Genomic DNA, 27,578 nt, shown 5'->3' on the forward strand with positions numbered 1-27,578 from the left:
TTTCACACATTAGACTGGGCCACTCATCATCTACATCCGCCGCCCTCTGTAAGTATTTACCTGCCGTCTGTGGAAGGACTCATGGATTCATCACTGCTACTCTCATCTCCATTCTCTGCACCAAGAGAACACACAAACAAACACACATTTAACCAATCACACAAACAGTACAGTACCCAACTGTATTTGTGCAACAGTCTACATGTATGTTCACTAAAGTGATGTATTCTCTATTAGAGCCCGACCGATACCAGGTTTTGGTGTGCTATGGAGAGTCCTGACCATCTAAACCAATTTGAAAAACTTAGATTTGCTTAAAGTTTCTAATTGAGAACATTTAACTTAATAATAATAATAATAATAAGCAAACAAATAAATACAAATAAACACAAACAACCTTAGACAGATTAAGTACTATTTCAAAATATGAAAAGAACATCTAACTTTAATTAAACAATCAACCAGCAAACAAGTATGTACATACACACAAACTGAACTGAAATCAAGCTCTATTAAAGACTTTCTTTACTCTGCATCTAGCTCACAATATGTAATTTTTGAAAACTTTTACCGGTAATAATGACCTTCTCAAAATAGAGAGACCAGGTTGAAAGAAGTTAAAAATCAGATAACACGACAAGCTGCATAATTGCCGATTTATGTCGGCCATACTGATACATGGGTCGGGCTCATACTCTATATGAGTTTAATATGAACAGTGAATAAACAATGTTTGCGTTGCTTGACAGAAAGGACAGACAGCAGACATGCGGATGTGAATATTACAGCAAAAACAACACTGAGGTCAGTATAACGTTAGAAAGCGAACATAAGATCTCATCAGTTTTCATGTCGGTGAGAAGTGTAATGAAAAGTATGGCATTTATGGTGTTTGGTATATTCAAGGCATTTGTAACTGTAAATAAATAAAGGCTGAATGCACAGTAACGTACGTACAAGAGCGAGGAAGAGAGAGATAGAGAGACACAGAAAGAGAGAAGGAAGAGAGAGGGGAAATTATAGTGAGACAGATAGGCAGAGAACAATACAAAAAATGAGAAAACATTAAAATGGGCATCAAAGCTTAGTGAGGACAGTAACAGAACAGAACTCCTCATGCACAGCAAGGCAGTGTTATGTTATGCTTCATTTATACTTTGTCGTATTACAGTGTCACGCAACGGCATGTCACACCGTCGTACGACAAAGTGTAAGTCGGGCATTACAGTACTTCAACTGGGTTAGTTTTACCGGGGGGGGAGGTTTAGGACTTAGGACACAGACTGCAAGACTTCCTGAACCAATTAACCACCAATTAGACCAATGGGTCCAGCTAATTGGACCCATAATCACACTGTCCGATATGAAGTCAGTAGCATCAAATAAAATTGATCCTAACAGCTAATAACACTGTTGTCCATAGAGCTGGAATTGTATAGAACAGGTTTGTTGATTTAAACACTGAACCACTTAACAAAAAAAATATTTGGAAAATAACCGATTGTGATGTTGTAGATCGGCTATTTTCAACCAATTTTGGAAACTGCCAACATTTTGCCTATAGAAAGAAGATAGATAGAATAGTCCTCACTCCTTGGGGTGTTTTTTTTGTCACTGTATGTGCACATATTCGATTTTTTTGCATTTACCCAGCCTATAGCTACTAGGGGCATAAGTATATGGGCTGATAATATGTCCAACATTGAGATACCAAGGTTAAATGGAAGAGTAGGCAGACCAAATCCAACCACTGCACATACATACATATATTGTATTAACATACTCTACCATACAGAATGGTTACAATAATGGTTTAATTCAAATAAGTCCTGAGATTGCAGCTTTAATGCATACATTTTAGTTAGGGATGTTAGTATGGTTAAACGTAGGTTAAATTAATTCATTAATTCATTAATTAGTCAATCAATCAAGCAATTCCTTAATTTTAGTTATGATTAGGCACTATTAGCATTGGTAAAATTTAGGCATGTGTTTAATTTTCATGAAGTTACACAAGATTAATGTGTTTAGGTTTAGGCATGGGTTCGCTGTGGTTTAATTAATTAATTAAACCACAGCGAACTAACTGCTGTGTTTAATTCATTAATTAAACACAGCAGTGTTTTATCAAGGAACGTGTGTTATTTTCTTCTGTCTGTAGCTAGTTCTCGAGGTTCACAGTTAATCAAACCACTCAATTTAAACAATTCAACAACAACCAGAACAAAAAAATAATGATTAAATCTGAAAATAGAACATATCGTCTCTGTCAAGTGGAAACCTCATTAAGTCCAAAACTGTTAGGATTCGGGATTCAAATTCAAAAACTGCAAAAGTAGCAGATCTACAAGCTCAAAAACGTTTCGAGCGTGTAGATCTGCTACTTTTGATACTTAAGTGTGACGCTGTAGTGTGATCAAGTAGGGCGTTATTTTACAAAACAAAACAAAAAAGCAACGATATACAAACTCACATGTTGCGGTGTATCATGTGAGTTTGGCTAATTTAATATTTTTGCACAACACCGTTGTACTGTATGACAAAGTATAAAATATGGCTTAAAAGGTTAATCATACAAATCAATTTAATATATCATAAAGAATTGTTTTCGCATCGATTGAATCATCAAAAATCAAAAATCAAAAAAAAGAATTGAGAGAATAAGCGCTAGGAAGATAATCGACAGTTGCAGCCCTATTCAGAAGGACACTTTTACAGCGCTCAGGGTAACACTACGCTCAGGTACCGTTTCTATCCAATTCCAGTTCTGCGGACGAACCTCTCATGAAACCTTGACTCTAGAATCTAGATTGTTGAAAACAGGTTGCTTTTTTACGTGGGGGAGGTCCGTTTGGTGTCAATCTTGTAGTGTGTGTCTGCCATGCTGTGTCACATATACAGTGCAGCTGACAACGTGCTGTGGATTCTGTTTACTCACCTGCCGACATGTAACCTAACTCTGAATACAGGTCAACACAACAAAAAAAAAAGAGAGAAACAAACGACAAACAAAAACAATACAAATGAAAGTTCAAACCAAAGATGAGAGATGGATCACACTTTATTCTGCAGTTTGTTTTCTTGACAATGTGACTTTATGCCTACTATATTACTTTTTTTTAATTTTTATGAAGCATGTTTCTTTGGCAGAGCACACACAGTTTAACCGCATGAACCCTTGTCTCACTATTCAAGGGGGAAACGTTCAGCGAAAATTCACAGTCACAACGACATGTTGTGAGCTTGTAGATCGGCAAATCTTTGAATATATATATTTTTTTATCAAAGCGAACACTTTTAACTCCAATATTTGCTTCTGGGGGTCCCTGGAACAACATTTTGGGGGTCCTTGACATGAAAAGGTTTGAGCTCCACTGATATATCAATGTAAGTTTTTTTTTCGGGAAACTGTAGAATTGGCCTCAGGTCTTAATGTTATAATATATTTAACCTATTCCAACCTATGTCACAGCTGTAGCTCAAAAAGTCCCTCTCAAAGATCCCATAGCTGGCAAAGTCCATCACAAAGTATGACTCAACGACCCCATAGAAGTCAAGCCCCCAGAACCCAGAGGTTGCACTGAAGTGCATTGGACATGCTGGTCATTCATAGGTACTGCAGCTTAAAACGGCGTGGGGCCACTGTCACGAACGAACGGTTTCGACCGATGGGCTCGACTCACAAGCTTGCGCACGGAGGTGACGCAAACCGGTTAGGCTCCGCCCAATCTGGGAATTCGGTAAAGAATAATCTATAATAACACAAAAATTAAGCTCCAACATCTGATTATGTAGCGCAAAGAACATTACTGCTTCACTTTAATCGGATTACTTTATAATTAAAGTTAACTTTGAATTAATGCACTAATTCCCCCATCAACTCACAGCGGTTTTCTCTCGTAACCTTTACAGGAAAACTGTAAAATAAAACAAAAGCTGTACAATAAAGTGTAGATCCAAGCAATGAGAGAAAAGATGATTCAGTGTGTGTGTGCGCGTGTGTGTGTACGTACGTGCGCGTGTGTGTGTGTGCGTGCATGTGTGTGTTACCTTGCAGGGTGTTGCACAGCAGAGCGTCCAGTTCGGGGTTGACCTCGGCCTTCTCCTTCAACATGTGGAAGAGCAGCTGGTTCTGGGTGGCGTTGTTGATCTCCGTCTGCTTCAACCTGCCCTCCATCACCTTTACCTGGGACTCTTTCTGCGCCGCCTGGAGACCCTGGAGGCACACACTCACTTACAGCAGTGCTTCTCAATGTGGGGTCTGTGGGGGACCCCCAGAGGTCCTAAAAAGGAAACCTCCTATCTCCATATATTAACTTTTTGTGTTTCTTTGTAAATTAATACCCTAACTTGATCGTACTGCAGCGTCACATCAAAAGTAGCAGATCTACAAGCGACACGTTTCAAGCCTTTGGATCTGCTACTTTTGATATTTTTGAATTTGAGTCCTGAAAAGTAACAGTTTTGGACATAATGAGGTTTCCACCCGACAGAGACGAGATAATACAGTATAGCATAAAAATCTGTTCAACCACTTCAGCTCTCAACATACATCGGCTATTTGAAAAGCCGATCTACAAGGCAAGCACACAACGCGTCCTGATGTGACACGTTTGTCAGCTTGTAGATCTGCCATTTCCAATAAATCTTGAAAATATTTGGACAGTTTTATTTATTTTTTACATCACCCTGGCACATCATATTTTCAGATCGGGTTTGTGGCCAAATATATATCAATAAAGGTGGTCCTTGACATAAAAAGGTTTGAGAAGAACAACTGACATAAAGGGTGTCGTGCGGCAAAAATATCAGACAGTTAGAGGTAGGGTAAGTGATATGTTTTGATTAAAACAAAAGGTAAAGGTTAAAGCACTATATTTTGACAGTAATCATTGCTATAGAGTGTTTGTTCAGTAACAGGAGTATCCCTGTCTCTCCAGCTCTTTAATGAACAGAAAATACATTTTCAGGTTTTCAGGTTTCAAAATTTCAGCCAATCAGGACTGGAGAGAGTACCCATTTATCAGCGTTCCAGTTCCAGTCCAATTTTGTGTGCTCATTTCTTAGTGTCATCACTTCCAATTTCACTTGTTTAATCTGTATCCTGACTGAGTTCTCTATCCTGATTGGATACAATTGGTATCCCGACCTGAAAATGCATTTTCTGTTTAATAAAGAGGTGGAGAGACATGGAGAGACTCCTCTTACTGAACAAACACTCTATAGCAATGATTACTATCAGAATATAGAGCTACTTAACACTTATTTTAACCAAAGAAAATCACTTACCCTCCCTTTAACCATTTGAACCCCAACATCCCTATTCTGGGGGGAACATTCACCAAAAATTGTAGATCGGCTATTGGCTATTTATGACGAAGAGATATGGTGTAGACTCGTCGAGGGAAAAACTGTGCATCTCGGTACAGAGCCATATCAGGTCAGTTTGACCAGTTGAAGTAGTATAGAGGGATTAAGTGGTTAAATCATTGGTTCTCACGGGTCCTGGTATTGTACCTTGCTGATGGCCAGAGACATAAAATGTCCCAGCAGGAATCTGGCTTCTGACAGACTGCAGGAGTTGATCACCAGGGTAACATCCACTGTGTCGCCTTCCTCCTGCAGACCATAACAGGACTTTTAGTAAGATTAGCATTAGCACAGCACATTATCTCAGAGGGTATATCAGACAGCACAGCAGCATACAGTACGTTTAGCTAATAATTCATTCTGGTTTTAGATTGTTATTATACCTCTAGGAACCTCCTGGCAAGTGACCGAGTAAAGCCTAACAAGTCACAAAAGTGGTAGCTAGAGTTAATATAGTTAACTAAAACTGGGGGGGGGGGGGGGGGGGGGGGAATGTATAACGAAAACGAATAGGAAAAATAAAAAGTTAGCTCACTGAAATTAAAATCAAAATTAAAACGCTTTACAAAATAACAACATTTCCCTTTTCGGTCTTGAGCTGAAAAGGTTTGTGAAGCCCTGCTTTGAGAGTAGGGTTATAATCACGATGAAAAGAATTTACCTGACGATTAATTGTCACTCAAATAATTGCGATAAAAGATTTCATTGTGTCGTTGAACACTGGAATATATGAATAAAAATTACATTTCTGTTTGGCTTTTAGGATTTGAAGTTGCACAGGGCAGATGACCTAAACATACAAAGAAATTACATTATTTATACTTTCAAAAGAACATTAATAGCAGGGGCGTCAATTGGGTATGGCAGGCTATTGCAGCTGCGCGTGCATGAGGTCGCGTGCATGCTGCCATACCCTAGCTTTTGCTGAACTGACGCCACTGATTAATAGTGGAAAAACAAGCTCACAACGTGTCGCATCGCGACACATTGTGAGCTTGTAGATCTGCTATTTCCACTATTGTTGAAAACATTTGAAAACATATAAAAATCTGTCAACATGGAAACGATTATGACGATTATGCAAATGCATATATGCAAAATAATTGCAGTGATCTCAAACAATAGCGATAAGGCGATTATGTAGCAATTGCGACAGGCCCAACCTTGGCCTCCTCCATCTGCATGATGTTGGCCTGGCACTCGGCGATGCTGTCGTTGATGTAGTCGATGTTGGCGCTCAGAGACTCCATCTCCTCGCTGAGGGCGGAGTCTGCTCCTTCTATCGTCCTCTCCTTCTTCCTGGACACGCGCTCCCTCCTCCTGGTCAACTCCTCACGTTGCTGGAGGAGAGGAGAGGAGGGAAAGAGGGAGAGGAAGGAAGAGGTTTCCATAAAAAAAACATGAACTGTTACACCTATACCTTGTTGTACCTTTCAAGCTGGGAACGCCTCGGTATCATTTTAGTTGTTGCTATATATCGCTGTTGTCGGGCAGAAAGCTCTTATCCCCTTATTCTAACTTTTTGTTTTTTCGTAAATTAACGCCCTACTTTATCACACTACAGCGTCACACAAAAGCATCAAAAGTAGCAGATCTGCAAGCTCGAAACGCGTCGTTTTAGATCTGTTACTTTTGCTATTTTTGCCATTTTTTTAAATGAAAAAAGTAATCGAAAAAACACGGCTCCCTCACGTATTAGGAGGGCATGATGAGTCACCAGAACCAAGGACGGGTGTTTTTGATGAATCGAACATGTTAAAAATGGAGCTTGAAGTTATAATGGTTTTGTATAGGAAGGGGGCGTGAATATCAAATATCTAAATACTGAATCAAGCAACTTAAAAACTGTCTGGGGGGCTCACAAAAGCCTGAGTATATGATAAAATGACCCAAACATTTTTTTGAAAGTGAAATATCCCTTTAAAGGACAACTTTGGTTTTTTACAACCAAGGTTTATATTTTAGCTTGTAATTAAAGTAATTAAAAGATGAGTGTTACATTTTTTTAATTTACTGCTTTCTATAGTTTTAGCAATTTTCGCGATATTTTTTACAGTGTGTGTCTAGTGGGCGGGGGCATTCTGTCCAGTGGTTAAATATGTATTTTTTTACACAATAACCCAGCGTTTTCTTTCTTAGTATTTACAGAAGCTTGTTTCTAGCCCCCAATAACTCACATCTGGCCATCAAAGACCACAGGACCTTTTTTATTGTGTAAAAAAGGCATATTTAGCCACCGGACAGAATGCCCCCGCCCACTGTAAAAAATATCGTGAAAATTGCTAAAACTATAGAAAGCAGTGAATGAAAAAAAAAAAACTCTCATCTTTTATTTACTTTAATTACAAGCTAAAATATAAAACTTGGTTGTAAAAAACCAAAGTTGTCCTTTAAGTAAAAATGTTGAGTACTTTTTCCACCACTGACCTTGAGTAACCTGTTCATGTCGGTCTCCATGTTGGACAGAGTCATCCTCTGCATGATGATGTCACTGATGCGTCTCTCCAGGGACTGCCACTTGGCGCGGGCCGTCCTCGTGGAGGGGACACCGCCCACTGATCCCACAGACCTCCTGAAGGGACAAGGACGACAAAGACCATCCCATGTCATTGGACGACTGCAGCGTCAACAAATGTCTTGAGAACTTCTATAGTTCAACGGCAGCCACAGTACATTTAACCCATTGAGACCTGAAGCCGGTTCTACATGTCTCCTAAATCTCAACAGTTTTCTGAAAAACGTATGTTTCTATATCAGTGGAGCTCAATCTTTTTCATGTTAAGGAGCCCCAAAATTATATGTTTTTGGCCGCGGACCCCCATCAAAATATTTTGTTCCAGGGACCCCCCAGAAGCAAAGATTTGAGTTACAAATGTTCGCTTTAAAAATATATATATTCAAAGATTTGCACACATTTTCACGAATTTTCAAAAATAGCAGATCTACAAGCTCGTAGCGCGGCACTCGGTGCCGCGCTATGAGCTTGTATATCTGCTATTTTTGAATAGCCCAAAGTGTAAAATAATGCTTTTTAGCTCATATCTAAAAATGACACAGTTCCAGGTCTTAATGGGTTAATCCATTTAAGACCGGGAACACATCTGTGTCATTTTAAGATTTCTTTGGCTATTAAAACATTGCTGATCTACAAGCTCATAGCGCGGCACTCTCTCTCTCTCAGCTAAGGGGTCCTTGACCTGAAAAACGTTGAAGACCTCTGATGTAGGGTATAAATTACCTGGTTCCATTTGACAGGGTCGTTCCAGAAGTGTGTGGTCGTCCTGGCGCGGCTCGGTGTGAGGAGTCGTGCAGGGGTTCAGGTAAACTCACCTTCCTGGTCACCTTACCTGAGGCAGGTCTCACCTGCCGCCTCAGAGCTGTCACCTGGTACGCAAATACACAAACAGCCCATTACTAACACATGGCAGCTGATACAAGCTAAGGGGCATGCAACCCTAGGCCTAGGCTGATGTTATAGTTTATTTTCCAGTTCAGGTAAGAAACTGCAGCAGATTAAAAACCATGTCAGGCTAATAAACAACACAGCTGCAGCGAATCATATTAATAATAGGTGTGTTAGTGCGCGCAAAAGGACGTTTCACATTTTTTATAATCTCTTTCATGCGATTCATTGAGATGTAGGTATCAAAGGGCTCTTTTTGTCTAAAAGAACTAAGTGAACTGTACTGTGCCTGTGAAACTTATTAAATGCGGATTCTGGATTTGTTTCCATACAATATGGCTCGGTTTCAGATAAGGTTCTCGGAACCAAATTTGGGCCCTGCACAGGAGGTGGTTCTAACCCTGTATTCTGGCAACCCTGAACTCAGTATTTTTTAAATACTTTTTTTATGGCGTACCTACCCCCTCCAGCGGTGGTTATGATTATAATAGAAACGTAAACAAAAAAGTCTCAGGTTATGGAAGGTTCTGGATTACACTTCGAAGTCGAAAAGAGACTATAGTTGCAATTTAGTAGAACATTTAGTCTGACAATTCGCACCTGGGGCATTAGTCAGTTAACCAAAGGCACACTACAGTGCGCTTATAAGGGTCTCAGAGTTAAATAATATTAGTGTTATAAACCTGGTACATATAAGCTCATATACTGTAGTGTTATTCTTTTTCTGTATTTTTGTGTTGATATTTTAACTGTTTGGTTGCTACTATATACAGTATGTCTATGAATTGAATACCAAGGACCCCAATGGAAACAAGACCGCAAGGACTTTTTTGGACGGACATTTTAGACAAAGTATTATGAATGTAATTGTGCGGTTTACATTTTTTGCCTAATAAAATACTCCATCAATCAATCAATCATAATCATATGAACTGTGCACGTCTCACCTCTTCATTCTTCCTACGGAGGATGAGTTCTTGTTGTCTCTTCTGGGCTTCTAATTGCCTCAGCTGGTGCTGTTAGGAAAATAAGTCTTGTTAAAATACAAGCTAGAGGTGTACAGCACAGGCCATCATATTTTAATATCTTCATGACAAAACATATAGCCTACATTTGCAAACATTTCAGTGCTGAGTAGACCACGTTACATTTGTGCAACAAGAGAAGAGCCAATGCCATATTAGTATTTGAGCATTTTAAATATCCGTTAAGACAGACAGTTTAATTGACGACAACGCGTCGCAATGCACACATCACTGCGTGCAGTGCAGAATGTATATTGTACATAGGCAACTTTAGCCAGCATTAGATTAATTACTCACCTGCTGCAAAGCAAAGGGGGATGAAAGAGAACGCACTTTCGTTCCATAGGCCTACATTGTCTTGGTTTCAGAGAGCATGGTAAATATGAACTTTTGCCCCAAAGTCTTGTGTTTATATTCCATATGTTGTTTTTACGCACGGAAGAACGCAGGCTTGACGATAGCGTCGTCAAGTGGCGTCACTAGGAATCCATTTCCTCTCAAAATGGTGCACATTTCAAATCTATATTATTGGATATTTGTAATGAGATCATTCAACACATGTTTTATTTTGAAACCGTACTACAGGAAATAGAAGTGGCCAGGTAGCCTAGTTAAAACTACTTCACGTATTGGAAAAAATCAACTGCTACGGAACGGGCATTGAATCGTTGATTTTTAGGGGGCAGCCCAGGGCCCCCCCTGCCTCGGGGCTCCACGCAATAGCGTGGTCTGCGTAGTGCATTAAACCGCCCCTGGCAGCAGCGTTGTTCATTAAAAGAACACCGTCTCACCTCCGCCCTGCGTTGGTCCTTCTTCAGAGTGGCGATCTCCCGATTCCTTTTGGTCTCTGTCACTCTGTTCTTCTCCTGCTGCTCTTTCATCTGACGCATCAAACACACCTACAGAATACACACACACACACACATAAGTTTGTATTATACTTGTGAGGACATCAACATTTTAGGACAGCAGTTTTATGAACAACATTTGTCCTTATTTTTTTGCCATATTTAACTGACCTAAAGCCCGAAAAATAGCAGACCCACAAGCTCACAAGGCATCGCGCTGTGAGCGCTAAATGTTTGATGACTATAGGAATACTGTAACCAGACCAATAATACACAGAGAAATGCTAATTATCTCTTTGTACTGCATGTGAGAATATATTGCTTATTTCACTGCACAAAAAGACAAAAGGAATAATTGCACACCAACATAACAAAGGAAAACTATTGCAGTGAATAATATTATTATTCACTGAATAGTGAATAATACAATTATTCACTGTTATTCACTATTATTATAATGTCTCTGCCGGGTAGAAACCTCATATGTCCAAAACTTTCAGGATTCAAATAAAAATACAAAATAAAATGCTATACTTTTATGTGACGCATGTATGTTCAAGTTCATGTATGATCAAGTAGGGCATTCATTTAGAAAAAAATATATACAGTATAGTGTATATGGAGATATGAGGTTTGTGCCCAACAGCAACCATATATATATTTTTTTTTGTAAAGATATTTTTCATTATTATTATTATTATTTTTTAAATGTATTGATAGGAACAGTAGATTGACAGGAAATTGGGAGAGAGATGGCGGGGTGACACTCAGAAAAGGTAGTCGAAGGGAGTCGAACCCGCGACACGCTGTCAGGCTGGATTACCAGCCTAGACGATTACGCCAACCGTCCGGGCCAAATCATTTTTTTCCACATTAAATAATATTAAAGGCCAAAAGTACATCCACAGGTGGTTTCACAGCATGACACGTTTTGGGGAAGCCGTGTGTGTGACTGACAGACAGTACCTTGGTCTTCTTCATCTCGGACACGTCTTGTTGTAGTTTCTTCAGCTGCTTCTCGTACTGCGACTGGTTCTTCAGCAGACGGGCGTGCTCCTTCTGGGCCGACTGCAGCTTCTGCAGCTCCCTGTTCATGGAGCTCAGTCTCTTCTCGTACTCCACCTTGATCTTCTTGGCCTTCTCCTCCGTGCAGGTCTCCACCGAGCCTCCAGGGGGGGCGAAACGAACATCACGTCATGTTATGCGTCACACTCACGTTTGCCCAAAGTGCCTTAATAAGACCTGGAACTGTGTCATTTTTAGATTTGAGCTAAAAAAGCATTAGTTTGCACTTTGGGCTATTCAAAAATAGCAGATCTACAAGCTCGTAGCGCGGCACCGAGTGCCGCGCTACGAGCTTGTAGATCTGCTATTTTTGAAAAATCGTGAAAATGTGTGCAAATCTTTGAATATATATATATTTTAAAGCGAACATTTTTTAACTCAAATGTTTGCTTCTAGGGGTCCCTGGAACAAAATATTTTGATGAGCGTCCGCAGCCAAATACATATCATTTTGGGGGTCCTTGACATGAAAAAGATTGAGCACCACTGAGATAGAAACATACGTTTTTCAGAAAACTGTTGAGATTTAGGAGACATGTAGAATCGGCTTCAGGTCTCAATGGGTTAAAACAGGGGTCCTCATCGTTTTTCAGACCATGGACCCCTTAGCTCAGAGAGAGATGACGCAGGGACCCCCACTACATATTGTTTAAAATTGTGTTGCAGATTAAACTTTTTCATGGATTTCATAGATAGCTTCATAGACTTGTGTACAGCATTGTGTCGGATTCATGTTAAGGTGTATTTTCAGAGAGTTAAATCCTCAGTACTTAGAAAACTTGTACTCGGTCTGCTCTTTTTTGCCCCTACACCAAACCTCTTTGCCGAAAATAGCAGATCTGCAAGCATGCAGATCTTGGTGGTCAGAGTGTTTACTCTAATGATTCCATGGTTCAATTAATCATGTTTCAATACAGCATCACAATCATTTTAACCACTTTATCCATTGGCTATTCAGAAAATAGCATATCTACAAGCTCACAGCTGTACTTCTGCTATTTTAGGTTGTTATTGTTATTTTGTCTCGATAAATCTCGTCTTCTGGGGGTCCCGGGCACAAAAGAAAATTCAGATGGGGGTCCGCAACCAAATAACATATCAATTTGGGGGTCATAGACACGAAAAAACGTTGAGAGCCACTGGCTTAATTCACACGTACAGTGTCTGTTCCTCTCTTACCCATGTTGTGCAGCACCTTGTCTCTCTCCAGCTGGGTGTCTCTGATCTTGCTGTGCAGCATCATCAGCTTCTGTTCGTACTGCTGTTTGAGGGTGTGCAGCCGCCTCTGGCTGTTCTCCAGCTCGTCGATCAGCTTCTGCTTGATGGCGATCTCACACGTGATGTTGGCCAGGTCGGCCTGGAAGTTCTCTATTAACACACACACACACACACACACCAGAGTGTTACGGTACATTTATTACATTGAAATGTGGGTCACCCAAAAAACTATGTCTGAACTTTGCAGAGCCAGACCAATGACACATTTTTGGGGTCCGATGCTGATCGTGTAAGTCAGTGGTCCCAAGCAAAAGATATTAACATAGCATCACAATTATTTTAACCACTTTATCCACTTATATGTTGGCAATTCAAAAATAGCAGATCTACAAGCTCACAGCGCGTGACTTCGTGCCGCATCTGCCAAACGTTTGTACATTTTTAATGATATTGAATTTCTTTAAAACACAAATCTCCTCTTCTGGGAGGGTCCCTGGCAAAAACCCTTTTCAGATGGGGAGGGGGGGGGGGGGGGGGGGGGGGGGTGTCCACGGCCAAATACACATCAATTTCAGAGTCCTTGGCATGAAAATGTTTGAGAACCACTGACTTAGAGACTGCTTGCTATGTAGCTTGTACTCTGTCATTTCCCCATGGCACAAATGAAAAGCCTTCATTAACCCTTTGAGACCTGAAGCCGATTCTACATGTCTCCTAAATCTCAACAGTATTCTGAAAAAACTTATGTTTCTATATCAGTGGTGCTCAATCTTTTTCATGCCAAGGACCCCCACAATTATATGTATTTGGCCGCGGACCCCCATCAAAATATTTTGTTCCAGGGACCCCCCAGAAGCAAAGATTTGAGTAAAAAATGTTCGCTTAAAAATATATATATTCAAAGATTTGCACACATTTTCACGATTTTTCAAAAATAGCAGATCTACAAGCTCGTAGCGCGGCACTCGGTGCCGCACTACGAGCTTGTACATCTGCTATTTTTGAATAGCAGATGTACAGCAGTGTAAAATAATGCTTTTTCGCTCAAATCTAAAAATGACACAGTTCCAGGTCTTAATGGGTCAATGAGTGATGAAGTGGACGGTGCTGTGGACTCCACTCATACTCTTACCTTTCTCGTCCAACTCCTCTGATTCAGAGTCCCCTGAGCTCTCCTCTCCTTCCATGTCAAAGTCATCTTCATCCACTTCCACCTCCTCAACCTCCTCGTGTTCACTGGCCTCCTGTTTCACACACACACACACACACACGCACACACGCACGCACACACACACACGCACACACGTGTGGTTTAAGTAAAACATTTACAGAGCTAGACAAAACAATAGTTTGTGAGTTTCGTTGGGCCGACAAAATTATTTAAATGATCATTTCACACTCATAAGAATTTTGTTTTTGAGCTTTTTAAAATCTCTGTGGATGAATTATTATACATTTTCATAGAGCATATACCCGAGGACCCAAAGACGAGGCCTTTAACATCAAAACACAAAAATAACAACATATCGTCGCTGTCGGTTGGAAACCTCTTACAGTATGTCCAAAAGTCTTACTTTCAGGATTCAAATAAAAGAAAATAGCAAAAGTAGCAGATCTACAAGCTCAAAACATTCATGCTGCGTTCCGAGCTTGCAGATCTGCTACTTTTGATGCTTTTGTGTGACATCGTAGGATGATCAAGTAGGAGCATTTATTTACGACAAAAACACCAAAAGTTAAAATTTGGAGATAAGAGGTTTCTGCCCGACAGCAACAATATTAGAATTAGGTGACATTAGTGAACCTACCGCGTCAGCTTCCTGTTCATTGTCAGGTACTTCCTCTTTGGGAACACTGAGGGTATAAGAGAAACTGTGTTAGCCTGGAAGCTACGGAGCGGCGACACGGCTAGGTCAATGCTTAAATTATACTCAATGGCATGACGGTGGCATTTCCACAATGTAAAACACACGTTTCATTTAACTAGTCTGAGGACAATCTGCCTGCTTTTGTTGCTAAAACTGGGTGGAAACCATTCTTTGCATTTCTTTAGGACGGCCCTTCACATTTTGGTTTCCAAAAGCGGTGGTTGTAGGTTTACTAACGGCCCTTCTCGCTGCTGTTCTAGTAACTACTTTGAGATTTGTAAGTCCCCAGACACACTCAGATCGTTTGTCAATGCAAGACAACGAAAAAATAACTGACCTACAAACTAGCAGAGTATAGATCAGGCATCAACGCTACTGCCGCAGGGCAATATTAACCTTTTGCGTGAAACTTAAAAGGGGACTAAACCCTAGGAAGACACATTTTGGAAGTCTGCTGCCATCTCTAAAGCATTGGTTCTCAACCTTTACAGGCTGCGACCCCCCCAAATAATAATGTGAACTGCGGACCCCCCACCCTGACAAGAACTTGGAAATGTAGGAGTTGAGGCATTACATTTTGTTAGACTCGGTTCCACAGATAAATATTGTGAAAATAGCCGATCTACAAGCTCACACAACGCCTCGCGTTGTGTGTCAGCCATGCCCTTTAGATGATTTTTTACGTTCAGGTGGCAACAAACTCACAACTGGCACAAAAGTAAAATGACACTTTGGTAGACATTTGGGTTGTGTACTTACTGTACAGTACCTTGCCATGATGTAACTCCTAATATTGGCAAGATATTTCAATACTGTAGTCGCTCCGTTGATTAGTAATTTATATTCCAAAAATAGTCTTTTCGTTCATTTTCACTGCACAGTTCAACAGCCGGTGTCAAAGTCACTCTTTCAGCACATATAAATGCCAACTTCCAGTTGATTTTACTATTTGAAAATCTGGATTTGAATACACAGATCCAGTTCCGATTGTATTCCTAACTCAAATAGTAAAATCAACAGGAAGTTAAAATAAATCAATAAATAAAACCCCTCAACAGTTAAGATGCTGTGTCAGATTCTATTCTAAGTTATATACTGGCAGAGCGTATCGTATACTGTGTATACTGTATATCTTGTATGTTTCACGGTGACATGTAATGAAAAGACTATTTTGGAACATCTCACCAATAAAAATCGTACATTTAAAAAAAGGTGAGGTGTATTTATATAGCGCCAGTGGTGGAAAGTAACGAAGTACATTTACTTAAGTACTGTACTTAAGTACGATTTTGAGGTACTTGTACTTTACTTGAGTATTTCCAATTTCCAATACTTTTACTTCTACTCCACTACATCTCAGAGGCAAACATTGTACTTTTACTCCACTACATTTATTTGAAAACTTTAGTTACTAGTTACTCTTCAGATATAAATCATGATATTATGAAACATACATTAACCACTTTAACCCTATTTCATACATAGGCTATTTGAAAATAGCAGATCTACAAGCTCACAACGCGTCGCGATGCGACGCGTTGTGAGCTTGTAGATCGGCTATTTTCAAATATTTAGTACTTTTACTTTTGGTACTTTAAGTACATTTTGATGCTAATACTTTTGTACTTTTCCTTAAGTAAATTTTGAATTATGGACTTTCACTTGTATCAGAGTATTTTTATATTGCAGTATTGGTACTTTTACTTAAGTGAAGAATTTGAGTACTTTTTCCACCACTGTATAGCGCCACGTTGTAATGCTTTACAACGTGCACTACATTTACCCGTTCACACACACATTCACACACCCCACGGCAGAGGAAACTCATTGGGAGCAGTAAGAGGTTCAGTGTCTTGCTCAAGGACACTTCGACATTAGCACAGGGGAAGCCAACCGGGAACCTTTCTGTTTCCCAGGCGGCTGCTCTACCTCCTGAGTCACCAAGGAATTGGAGGTTACATCATGGCAAGTTAACACAAACCCAAACCTCTGCCAAAGTGCCATTTTGATTCAAGGGATTCAATTAGGGATTGATTACAGTCACTGTCACTGAGGAGAAGCTGTTAGTGAATCATTTCATTGTGATCATCACACCATCTATTGGCAGACAAACATGATTAGCAGTCGCTTACCGACTGCAAGGCAAAGTCAGTTCACAATAAAGGCACCTGCTGCACGCCACAATTATTTCCTTAACAAGGTCTTAACCATGAGTCAAATTTGAGCTCTACCACTGATATGATAGAGTACGGATGAATTTGGAAAGGTAGGGTAAGTGATATTTTTGGGTTAAATAATATTTTTTTTGTTAAAAGGTTAAAGCACTATATTGTGATAGTGTTTGTTCAGTAACAGGGGTCTTCTTGTTTCTCGAGCTCTTTAATAAACAGAAAATGCATTTTGAGGTAGGTGATAACATTTCAGCCAATCAGGAGAGAGTTCCAGTTCCAATTTTGTCTCCTCATTTCTTTGTGTCATCACTTCCAATTTCACTTGTTTGATGTATGTGTATATCCTGACTGAGTTCTCTATCCTGATTGGACACAATTGGTATCCCGACCTGAATATGTATTTTCTGTTTAATAAAGAGCTGTTGACTCCCTGTTACCGAACAGACACTCTTTAGCAATGAGTACTACTGCATCAGAATATAGAGCTATTTAACACTTATTTTTAACCAAAGAAAATCACTTACCCTACCTTTAACACTAAGCATTTTACAGTGTAACACGAGCATCTGCAGACGTCAAACATTGATGAATGTTTCATACAAATTTACATGATAGTCAGTACCATGTGGTGTGCATCACACCAATCACAGAGAAGGAGATGGAATGTGAAAGGAAAGGTGTTTAGTTTAAGGAAAGGTTATAAAGTAGTTGGTTAAAAGTTGGGCTTTCCTCCCAAAAGGACCTGTGGGGTTAAAATGTATGCTGTTAGAGGCTGGGAATTAGGAGAGGGACAGACTGGGTCAGACTTGGGGTCAATTATCAACTGAAATCCCTTCATTAATTTGTGCATTTGTTTCGGTCTTTTTCCAAATGCACCGCAGACAGAGGGGGCGTACATACTGGAGGGAGCAAGCTATTAGTTCCCCAAATCATTCCAATAAAAGATGTGATGGAAAACCTGTCAGATTATAAATATTAGACCCTTGTCTTCACGGGGCGTTAGCAAACCTGGCATGTTCAAACTCTCCTTGGTGATTCTGTTCATAGCGCCTCAGTCTTCAGAGAGAGGGAGAGAGAGAGAGAGGGGGATGAGGGGATGGGACAGAGGAGTGAAGGAGGTGTGGATAGGCAGCAACAGCAGGTGAGAGGCGTTTACAACAGTGGTTCTCAAAGTGGGGTTCTCTTGGGGGGGGGGGTACCTGGGGGTCCCCAGCAAAATGAGTTAATACAGCGTCACATTCATTTTAACAACTTTATCCATACTTTGGGGTCCGTGGCCAAATACATATCATTTTGGGTGATCCTTGACATGAAAACGTTTGAGAACCACTGATTTACAAAACAGCAGGGACAGAGACAGATAGGTGAGCATAGAGGCTTGATTTAGACGTGGTTACGCGCCGGTGTTGCGTCATTGGGCACTTGTAGATCTGCCATTTCTGGCGCCGCAACATTGGCACGCAACCAAGTATAAATCTGGCTCAATGTTGAGAATGTGACGGAAATGGGAAATAGAATCTGCAAACATACACGCGAGTTTCAGGAGGTAACATGTTGAATACATACAGTGTAGGACCACAATGGAAAGTACCCAGGACTTTTTTGTGTTATCCTTTTAGTCTTAATGTCTCCGTGCTGTTTACATTTCTGACTAATAAACATTACTTTTTCTTTTTTAAACATTTCACTTGAAAAGACATGCCTGAAATAGGGAAGCAATGAAAGTGGTTAAAATCGGGACACATCAGCTGCATAATTACCAAAACCAGTGGTGGAAACTGGAAAGTAACTACATTCACTGCAATCTCGGAACCCAGAGACACACTAAAAAGGAAACGCAGCGACCTCTGCTGTTCTTCCTCCTTAGTGTGACTCTGGGACAATGGCGACGCAGCACATGTGCGCAAGGAAACGGGGTTTAAGTCTGCCTTCACCGCTCCACTTCCGGTGGTGAGCTTGCGTTTTCATTCCGACTAGATAACATTTCTACACGGAACACTTCTCCCAGAGAACATGGATGGTTTTGGTTATAAGCCCACTTGTTTCTATGATGAAAGAGTAAGTTCAAATGTGAATATCTTTCCGTGGTTGTCTGCTCCGCGGACGCTATTGTTAAATTAGTTTCGGTTTAAGTTTCGAGTCGGGAAGGATGACGGACACGTGAATCCCGCCCACTACATTTGATTGGACAAAGCGCGGCCTCTGAAGCCACGCCCACTCCCACACAGTGTGTACACGTTCTGACGAACCTTCAAGACAGATTCCAACGCAGTGCAGAATCTGTTCTTGAGAGATTACATTCACTGAAGGTACTTTTAGTTTACTTGAGTATTTCCATCTTTCTATTCCACTACATCGCAAAATACAGGCAAATATTGAACTTTTTACTCCTCTAGAATTATTTGAAAACTTTAGCTACTAGTTACTTTGTAGATTTAGATTATTATTACATAACAGCCATTAACCAATTAAAGGAGTAGTTCACCCAAAAAAATAGTCTGGTACCCCGGATATACAAGTGGAGCATACCTCCGTTTCTTCTTCTTCTCTTTCTTTTTGAGTTTCTCCAGGTCTTTCTTGGCCATCTCGATGACATCACTGGCCTCCTTCTCGGGGGCGAGGAGGGCGGGGGAGAAGGAGGCGGGGCCTCGGTACAGAGAGGTGTGCGGGGAGGAGGAGGCGCGAGACAGGCTCCTCCTGAGGTTCTCGTTGACGGCCTCGCTTTCCAGCAGCTTGGCCCTGAAACACACACACAGTTCAACCCATTAAGACCGGGAAGGAGGGAACGAATCTGTGTCATTTTAAGATGTCTTTGGCTATTCAAAAATAGCAGATCTACAAGCTCATAGCGCGGCAGCGAGTGCCGCGCTATGAGCTTGTAGATCTGCAAAAAAAAAAAAATCGTGATAATGTGCGCAATTCTTTAACACTATTGCCGCCAAGCCCGTAGTCCTACGGGCCGTTAAATCCAACCGTTAACCGCCAATCCCGTAGTCCTACGAGGCGGGTGTTTTCCCATGTTAAATCGTGCAGATTCCGGATTTTTTTTGCACTTCCGGTTTCGAAGGGGGCGGACCGGAAACGAAATAATACTGTTTCCAGTTTTTGTCCCGCCTCCGTTTCCTGTCTAGCGATCAACTTTGGACGCCATTATCTCGGCTTGTTTTTTTTCTCTCCGCATCCCCCATTGTAACGTTTTGCTCTCGTTCTCCAAAACGGCTGGTCGGATCGCGGCACGGTTTTCAGCGTTTTGTTCCGTCCGGTCCCGTGTTTGTGTCGAACCAAATGAACGTGGATTTTAAACGGATTTAGCGGGGCCTATGACGGAATCAAAAAAACAAAAAAGGTAGGAAAAAGCTTGGCACTACGATGGACGTTCTGAGATTAGCCGTTGGCGGGGGATGTGTTAAACGAGGAGTTCGCCCAAAAAAAGATTTATTTTCTATCAATTGCACACCCCATGAAGCCTTGAATACATGGATTTATTTCGTTTTTTGTCGCATTCCTATGCCAATAATTTGATGCATGGGTGTATTTCCGGTAGGAGACACAAAGAATCTACTTTGTGTACCGGATACATTAGCCGGTAGGAGACAGGAATCAAATTATTAGCTTAGGAATGCGACAAAAACACAAATAAATCCATGGATTCAAGGCTTCATGGGGTGTGCAATTGATAGAAAATAGGTCATTTTTTGGGTGAACTACTCCTCTAAATTATATTTTTTAAAGCGAACATTTTGTCAAATATTTTGTTCCAGGGACCCCAGAAGCAAAGATTTGAGCTACAAATGTTCGCTTTAAGAAATATATATTCAAAGATTTTCACGAATTTTCAAAAATAGCAGATCTACAAGCTCAAAGTGCGGCACTCGGTGCCGCGCTATGAGCTTGTATATCTGCTATTTTTGAATAGCCAAATAAATCTAAAAGGACAGAGATGCGTCCCCTCAAACTTTTTCATGTCGAGGACCCCCAAATTGTATTTGGCCGCAGACCCCCATCTGAAAATATCTTGTGCCTGGGACCCATAGGAGAGAAGTACATATCAAGAAATGTACTTCTAAATTATTATTTTTATAGCCGATCTACAAGCTCACAGCGAGTGTGAGCTATTTTTGAATTGCCGAAGTATAAAATATGGTTAAAGTGGTTAAACTGATTGTGATGCTATATTAACTAATTTAGCTGGGGACCCCTGGAAACCCCTCAAGAACGCCTGGGGCTCCCCGGACCCTACTTTGAGAACCACTGGTTTTACATTGGACCAAAAAGAAAGGATATGTCGCGACGCATTGTGAGCTTAGAGATCGGCGCAGAATGTGTGCCACAGAATAGGGACACAAGAAACATCAAATCAAATATAAGAATAATACTGTGACACAATGAGAATGTTCAACATGATTCTCAGGGTTGTTAATCCCATGTGTCTTCATTTTGGTCATCTTTTATGACTTCAAGACGTTATCCAAACAAACAAAAAAACATCCTTACCTGAGCTCCTCGATTTCTTTGATGTAATTCTGAATCATGTTGCCGATCTCTTCATGACCTTCACCTGAAAGGCAGAGCAGCTGTCAGCTACAGATGTTACCATAATTATAACATTAGTACACACAATAATAAACATAATCTGTGCTGTCGGGTGGAAACCTTGTACGTCCAAAAAATTGTTTAAACTTTTCAAAAATAGTGGAAAAACAGCAGATCTACAAGCTCACACATGTTGTGAGCTTGTTGATCGGCTTTTCGTACCTCTAGAAATAAAGTTTTAACTACTAAACCGAAATGGGTGTCCAAAAACTAAAATTAAAGCATCCACCAACTCATGAAACTAAGAAAATCTGTTAATATAAAACGTAATATAATATATACAACATAAAATAAAAGTATATATATACTGTGTGTGTGTGTGTGTGTGTGTGTGTGTCCAGTACCTGTCTTGGACAGCAGGGTGCTGTTGACCTGGTCACTGAGCAGCTGTGTGAGTCTGGCTTTCTGGGCGTCGATGGTGGACTGCATGGCCTTCACTCTGACCCTCAGGTTGTTGTTCTCCGTCTGGAGCATGGAGTTCTCCTGGACCAGGTCATTGATGCCCTCCATACCGTCCTCCCCCACCGTGCGCTTACCCTGAGGGGGTTCCGAAGGGAAGTCAGCCATAATGAAAGCTACGTTAACTAGACACTTACACAGGTGAAATTAGCACAGGATGTTACTGTGTAGTGGTGGGCGATATATCAAATTGTCGCTGTCGGGCAGCATTCATTTCAAATGACATACTGTATCTCCCCCTGAGATACAGTATGTCACGAGGAAAGCTTTAGGGAATATCCGTTTCAATTAGGACAGATAGAAAATAACTTAACCACTTGAACCCCAGTATCCCTATTCTAGGGGGAACATTAGCCAAAAATAGCCAATATCTACAAGCTCACAAGCTCGCGACATTTTGTGAACTTGTAGATCGGCTATTTTTGTCCTAGAGATTTACTACAGAGGATCTAAGTGGTAAAACTGAAGGGATAATGATACATTCCAAATATTATCAAACTATGCCACGGCAGGCCTGGACTTGGGTCAAGGCACCCTAGGGTGCCACGGCACCCACTTTGAGAAACGCTGATGTAAGCAACACAGAACTGCAGATAATAATAAGATTAACACGATTTCTCTCAAAGATTTTCCAAAACGTGTATTTAAAATTCTCGGTTATTTGATTAATCAAAAAAAAGAGTAGAATAATCGCCAAGGAAGTAATGGATTCTTGCAGCCCTGCCGGTACAGTATGTACAGTATGTATTTCTCTCTACTCTCTTTGTCTCCATCCTCACCGTCTTGTACTCCATGAGCTCCATCTGCAGCCGTGCGATCTCCGTCCTCAGAGCGCTGATCTGCTGGCTGGCTCTGTCCTGGTTGACCACCACCTTGTTCTTGATGTTCCTGGCCCGGTTGGCGTACTTCAGCGCGTTCAGGGTCTCCATGAAGTCCCGGTCCGACGGGCTGATGCAGGCGATCATCAGCGTCTGACTGGAAGACACACACACGGTACGGTGGGGACCACGTCCTGTCATTTGTTGGATTTCAATCAGGGGTCTTCAACAGGGGATCCGGGACCCCTAGGGGGTCCTCAGAGTTACTACAGGGAGGGAAACATCTTTCGGTGATAGGATTTTTTTGTTGTTTACTTTAAACACTTGAACCTTGACATCCCTATTCTGAGGAGAACTTTAGCCAAAAATAGCAGATCTACAAGCTCACAACGCCTCGCATGTGATGTTTGGACCAAATCCTTAGGAGTAGGCTAAAAAAATATTTTGTAAAAATCGGCCTCCTGGTGGCGCTATAACAGGCCAATGCGAAGTTTCACGGCATCACATGATCACATGACTATAGAGATACTGTGTAACAATTTGAGTGATGTTTGGACAAAAGCTGTAGGAGTAATATCATAAAATGTGTTTAGCAAAAATCGTCTTGCTGGTGGCACTATAATGAATGAAAATGTCAAGCAGTAATGGAGAGCTGACCTGTTTCCTCCCAGTGAATCCTGGAGCAGGCGCGTGAGCTTAGAGTCTCTGTAAGGCACGTGGGTGGACTTCTTACTTCTGTCTCCCAGAGCACTGATCACATTCCCCAGGGCCAGCTGAGAGAAACAGACAACATCACTGGTAGAATGGTAACAAGAACGTCATTATTCCAAAGAACTCTTAACCACATGAACCCTAGCATCTCTATTTTTGGCATGTCGTAATAGGCAAATATTTGGTCAAAATTAGCAGATCTACAAGCTCAGATTGCCTATTTTCGGTTAAAAGATAGATGCAGTGTAGTGTCAGGGACCGAGTTGGTCGGACCACTGCCACCATCTGTCAGGGACCGAGTTGGTCGGAAGGAGAGACACAGGGAAAACTTTGTTGGTTTTAAAACATTGTCCTCTTTTTTTATTTCTTTTTCTTCCTTTTCTTTTTTCGTTCTTGCAAATAAATGGTTTGACAAAACAAATGTGCTCAACACAAAGGAAATTAAACTAACTAACAAAACAAACTGGGACTGAACAACACAACTGAACTGAAAACTTCACTAACCAGAATGACACAGGAGATGGACATATATAGGGGCGGGTCAGACCACTGTTAATACAAAAGGGGGAAAAGACAAAGACTACAATTGAAACACACACTCAAAACCCCTGCCCCACCCCATTGTACAGAGGGACTGTGGTGCAGTCCAATTTCTGCAATTAGCTGTAGATCTGGAGCAGCTGATCCCCATTGCTTTGGTCAGCTCATCATGCCCATGTATGTTAGTCAGCACCTCCCACATAACTGGTAACTCAAAGAAACTCCTCAAAGGCCAATAAACTCATAGAATAACAAATAATAAATTATGTCATTTCAACTTGTTAATAATGTCCAACTGAAAATAAACACACTAAATATATAAACCAAAAGGAAGAGTTACCATACATTATAGTCTCTTATGTGTGGCTGCTGAGTCAGCCATCACAGTAGCGAGAAAAAAGGAGGGGACCAAGTATAGACCGCTGGGGGACCACGGTCAACGACGTTGTGCTGTGACATGTTTTTTTTTATGCACACATAATTTTTCTTTTAAATAATTATGTCAAACTTTATGTTGATTTTAATATTTGATTTAATGAGAAGGTCTAATAGGTATGCTTCTGCGACCAAGTTACTTTGTTTGCATTCGCTTGTGTCCTAAAAGAGTGACTTCGAGAACTGTTTCACAGTGCAATGTAACTCAATAGGGAGACTATTTTGGAGCAACTACTGTTGATATCTCACCAATATTTGAAGATACATGGCAAGGGTCCTACATAACACAAACCTCTACCAAAGTGTCATTTTGCTTTGCATTCAAGGATCCACCTGTCAGCAATGATATTCCATAATTCCTTTCAGCAATGAAGGGAAAATAGACAGGATTTTCCAATTGTTTCCACTAGAGGGCTCTGTTGCTCCAACCAGGGCCCTTTCCATCAGGAATGACCCTTAAAAGCCCAAAGCTGATCTTCACGCAGATATTATATCATTGCTGTTGAAACCTCTTTTCTCCGTATTCTAACTTTGTGTTAGAATACAGGCCGCAGCGTGGCGGTCCAGGCACCCTAGGCTGCAATGCCAGCCTGACAGCGTGTCGCATGTTCGAGTCCCGATCCCGACGACCTTTGCTGCGTGTCACTCCCCATCTCTCTCCCCATGTCCTGTCAGTCTACTGTCCTATAAATAAAGCCATAAAAGCCCCAAAACTCGTCTTAAAAAAAAAAAAAAAAAAGCAGATCCGCAAGCTCGAGCTTGAGTTTGTAGATCTGCTACGTTTGCTATTTTTGGAATTTGAAGCCTGAAAAGTAACAGTTTTGGACAAATGAAGTTTTCTTTATAAAAACAATAAACGCACAGCCACGTTTAGAGGTTGAACAGTAACATTCTCCGTTGTAACTCTGAGAATTACAGATGCAATCTTTATTATGCAATAAGTGTCATTTCCTAAGACGCAATTCCCCACTTGCCCAAGGAGCAATATTGCACTTATGAGCTTCATGCAGTACTACTTGTCCACCAGTAGGTGTCCTACGGTACCTGACTGACACCAGGGTCTAAATGTCTCAATGGAAGAGTAAGGTGACCACCTCCAACCACTGTAGATGTACTAGTTATATTGCTTTATACTCTACTATACAGATTGGTTAAAATAACATTTTGTTCTTTAAAATAAATCACAATTGCAGCTTTAAAAGAACACTGGTATTTGAGTGAACGGGAAGAGACATCATACCAGTCCACAGTTGATGGAAATGCCTTCTTTGGCTCGGTCGCCGGTGGCTCCGGTTCTCTTTAGTCTCTCGGATCCAGCCAGGTCAACGAAGTGGAACTTAGCGGTCAGCGTCTCAAACTCGTTCATGTCTGAGCTGTTAGCCAGACGGTTATCTGTCTCGTTGTCCTGTAAACAACAACAACAACCACATTTAGTCCTGGCCGTACCCACGTCGGGCATGCCCGACATAGGGTGGCCCTATAGGCAAACATTTCCCAAATTTTCCCCAAAATACATAAGGGGTTTCTAATGTTTTAAAACGTTTTACAATAGAAATTGTCAAAAAATATATAAAAATAAAAGCACAAATAGCTGATATAGAACACATTGCTGTGATCCACTTACGTTGTTGTCAGGGCTGCAGATCCGAACTTGGCACAGGTGGATGGTGAAGATGGCGTGTGAACGGGAGCTCTGAGCGTTCATTTGGGTGCTGGCCGTGCTGCGACACAGAGCACCCAACTTCAAACACTGTATCATCTGAGAGAGAGAGAGAGAGAAAGACAGACAGAGAGACACAGAGAGAGAGATAAAGAGGGAAAGATACAGAGAGAGACCGAGAGAAGGAAAGAGAGAGAGAGACAAAGAGAGACAGAGAGCAAACTTATTAGGTCTGAATGCCACTGTTTTGGCTCTGGTCAAAAGAGCCCTGGTCAACTATTGTAGTGGTTCTCAACCTTTTGAGGACGCAAAATAATCACATTAATTATATGGGGACCCCCTACCCTGACAAGCACTTGTCTTGGAATTGTAGGATTTGTAGGATTGTAGGATTACATTTTGTTTGTCTTGGTTCCACAGATGCAAATATTGTGAAAATAGCAGATCTGCTATTGGTTTCATTTCCTTTTTTCCTCTTCATTTTAGAGGCATTAAAAGGTCTTAAAAGTCCTTAAAGTGTCACTTTAGAAATGTGCAGATACCCTGTATACACTTATACTATATGTTGGTTTGTTTACTGTTGAGTGAGAAAACTATGTTGCAGGTTGAGAACCACTGAACTATAGGGTTCACGTGTTGAAAGGCAGGTGGAAAGGGCAGCGGATGTGCTCTTGGTGAAACGCCAGTGGCTCTGGAGCCTTTCCTCGTCAGACTGACCTCGGCCTCGGAGGCGACGGTGCGCGTGGTGACCCCCACCGTGTAGATGCCACCGTTGGCGTCCTCGTGGATCTTGATGTTGGACTTCTGCTTCCTGGCCTCGAGGTCTCGCGTCGAGTCGAACAGGTCCAACACCTCCTCGTTGTACAGCTGGGTGTGAAGGGTGGGGGGGGCGATATGGAAATGCTTTGTTAATCCCCCAGGGAGGAAATTGAAAAACTGTAGCTGCTCTCATCAGCAAAGCATAACACAAAAGGCAATACATGTAGAATGTACGGTTTAAGGCTAAATAAAATCTCATGACTGAAAATGGCCACGTCATGCGTGATTTGTGAAACAGTGTGAAAGGAGCCCCCCCCCCCACACACACACACACACACACACACACACATACACACACACACAGAGCACTATTTCCTAAACAATTAGCACAATAAGGAACATTTAAGCCACTTTGTTTATATTTTTCGAAAACCTATGTTCTACATTCTAGTTGAAGACATCGCAGATTGAGGCTTTAACCTTTGCTTTTATGAAATATCCAAAGACCATTAGGGTTTTCGGAAGATGCTTCTGAAGATGCTTCTGAACATGCATTCTATAGCTAGTTTTCAAACACTCTTTAATCTAATCGATTCTATTGCTAGTTGTACCTCTAGGATGTGGTGTGTGTTCTGT

The 27,578-nt window shown here is 41.1% G+C and overlaps 1 protein-coding gene across 3 annotated transcripts in view; it reads right to left on the reverse strand.

Moving 5' to 3' along the window:
• LOC311040204 (kinesin-like protein KIF21A) overlaps positions 1 to 27,578 on the reverse strand; it is a 65,628-nt gene that overhangs the window by 12,745 nt on the left and 25,305 nt on the right. The window contains exons 4-25 of one of the 3 annotated variants that reach the window (XM_084050326.1): positions 26,901 to 27,050; positions 26,148 to 26,282; positions 25,764 to 25,928; positions 23,495 to 23,610; positions 22,799 to 22,994; positions 21,905 to 22,097; positions 21,462 to 21,525; positions 19,497 to 19,706; positions 17,976 to 18,023; positions 14,737 to 14,782; positions 14,061 to 14,172; positions 12,890 to 13,078; positions 11,613 to 11,812; positions 10,590 to 10,697; positions 9,721 to 9,789; positions 8,609 to 8,754; positions 7,798 to 7,942; positions 6,534 to 6,710; positions 5,518 to 5,619; positions 4,051 to 4,216; positions 2,939 to 2,959; positions 61 to 115 (exon numbers count right to left, since the gene is read on the reverse strand). In XM_084050326.1, coding sequence (XP_083906452.1) covers positions 61 to 115; positions 2,939 to 2,959; positions 4,051 to 4,216; positions 5,518 to 5,619; positions 6,534 to 6,710; positions 7,798 to 7,942; positions 8,609 to 8,754; positions 9,721 to 9,789; positions 10,590 to 10,697; positions 11,613 to 11,812; positions 12,890 to 13,078; positions 14,061 to 14,172; positions 14,737 to 14,782; positions 17,976 to 18,023; positions 19,497 to 19,706; positions 21,462 to 21,525; positions 21,905 to 22,097; positions 22,799 to 22,994; positions 23,495 to 23,610; positions 25,764 to 25,928; positions 26,148 to 26,282; positions 26,901 to 27,050 — 2,813 coding nt within the window. The remainder of the gene's footprint in view (positions 1 to 60; positions 116 to 2,938; positions 2,960 to 4,050; positions 4,217 to 5,517; positions 5,620 to 6,533; positions 6,711 to 7,797; positions 7,943 to 8,608; positions 8,755 to 9,720; positions 9,790 to 10,589; positions 10,698 to 11,612; positions 11,813 to 12,889; positions 13,079 to 14,060; positions 14,173 to 14,736; positions 14,783 to 17,975; positions 18,024 to 19,496; positions 19,707 to 21,461; positions 21,526 to 21,904; positions 22,098 to 22,798; positions 22,995 to 23,494; positions 23,611 to 25,763; positions 25,929 to 26,147; positions 26,283 to 26,900; positions 27,051 to 27,578) is intronic. The other 2 variants (XM_084050328.1, XM_084050327.1) reach the window with 2 other exon arrangements.

The sequence above is a fragment of the Gymnoscopelus microlampas genome (genome assembly GCF_963454915.1).
Source record: "Gymnoscopelus microlampas genome assembly, chromosome: 23".
In the NCBI taxonomy this organism is placed as follows: Eukaryota; Metazoa; Chordata; class Actinopteri; order Myctophiformes; family Myctophidae; genus Gymnoscopelus; species Gymnoscopelus microlampas.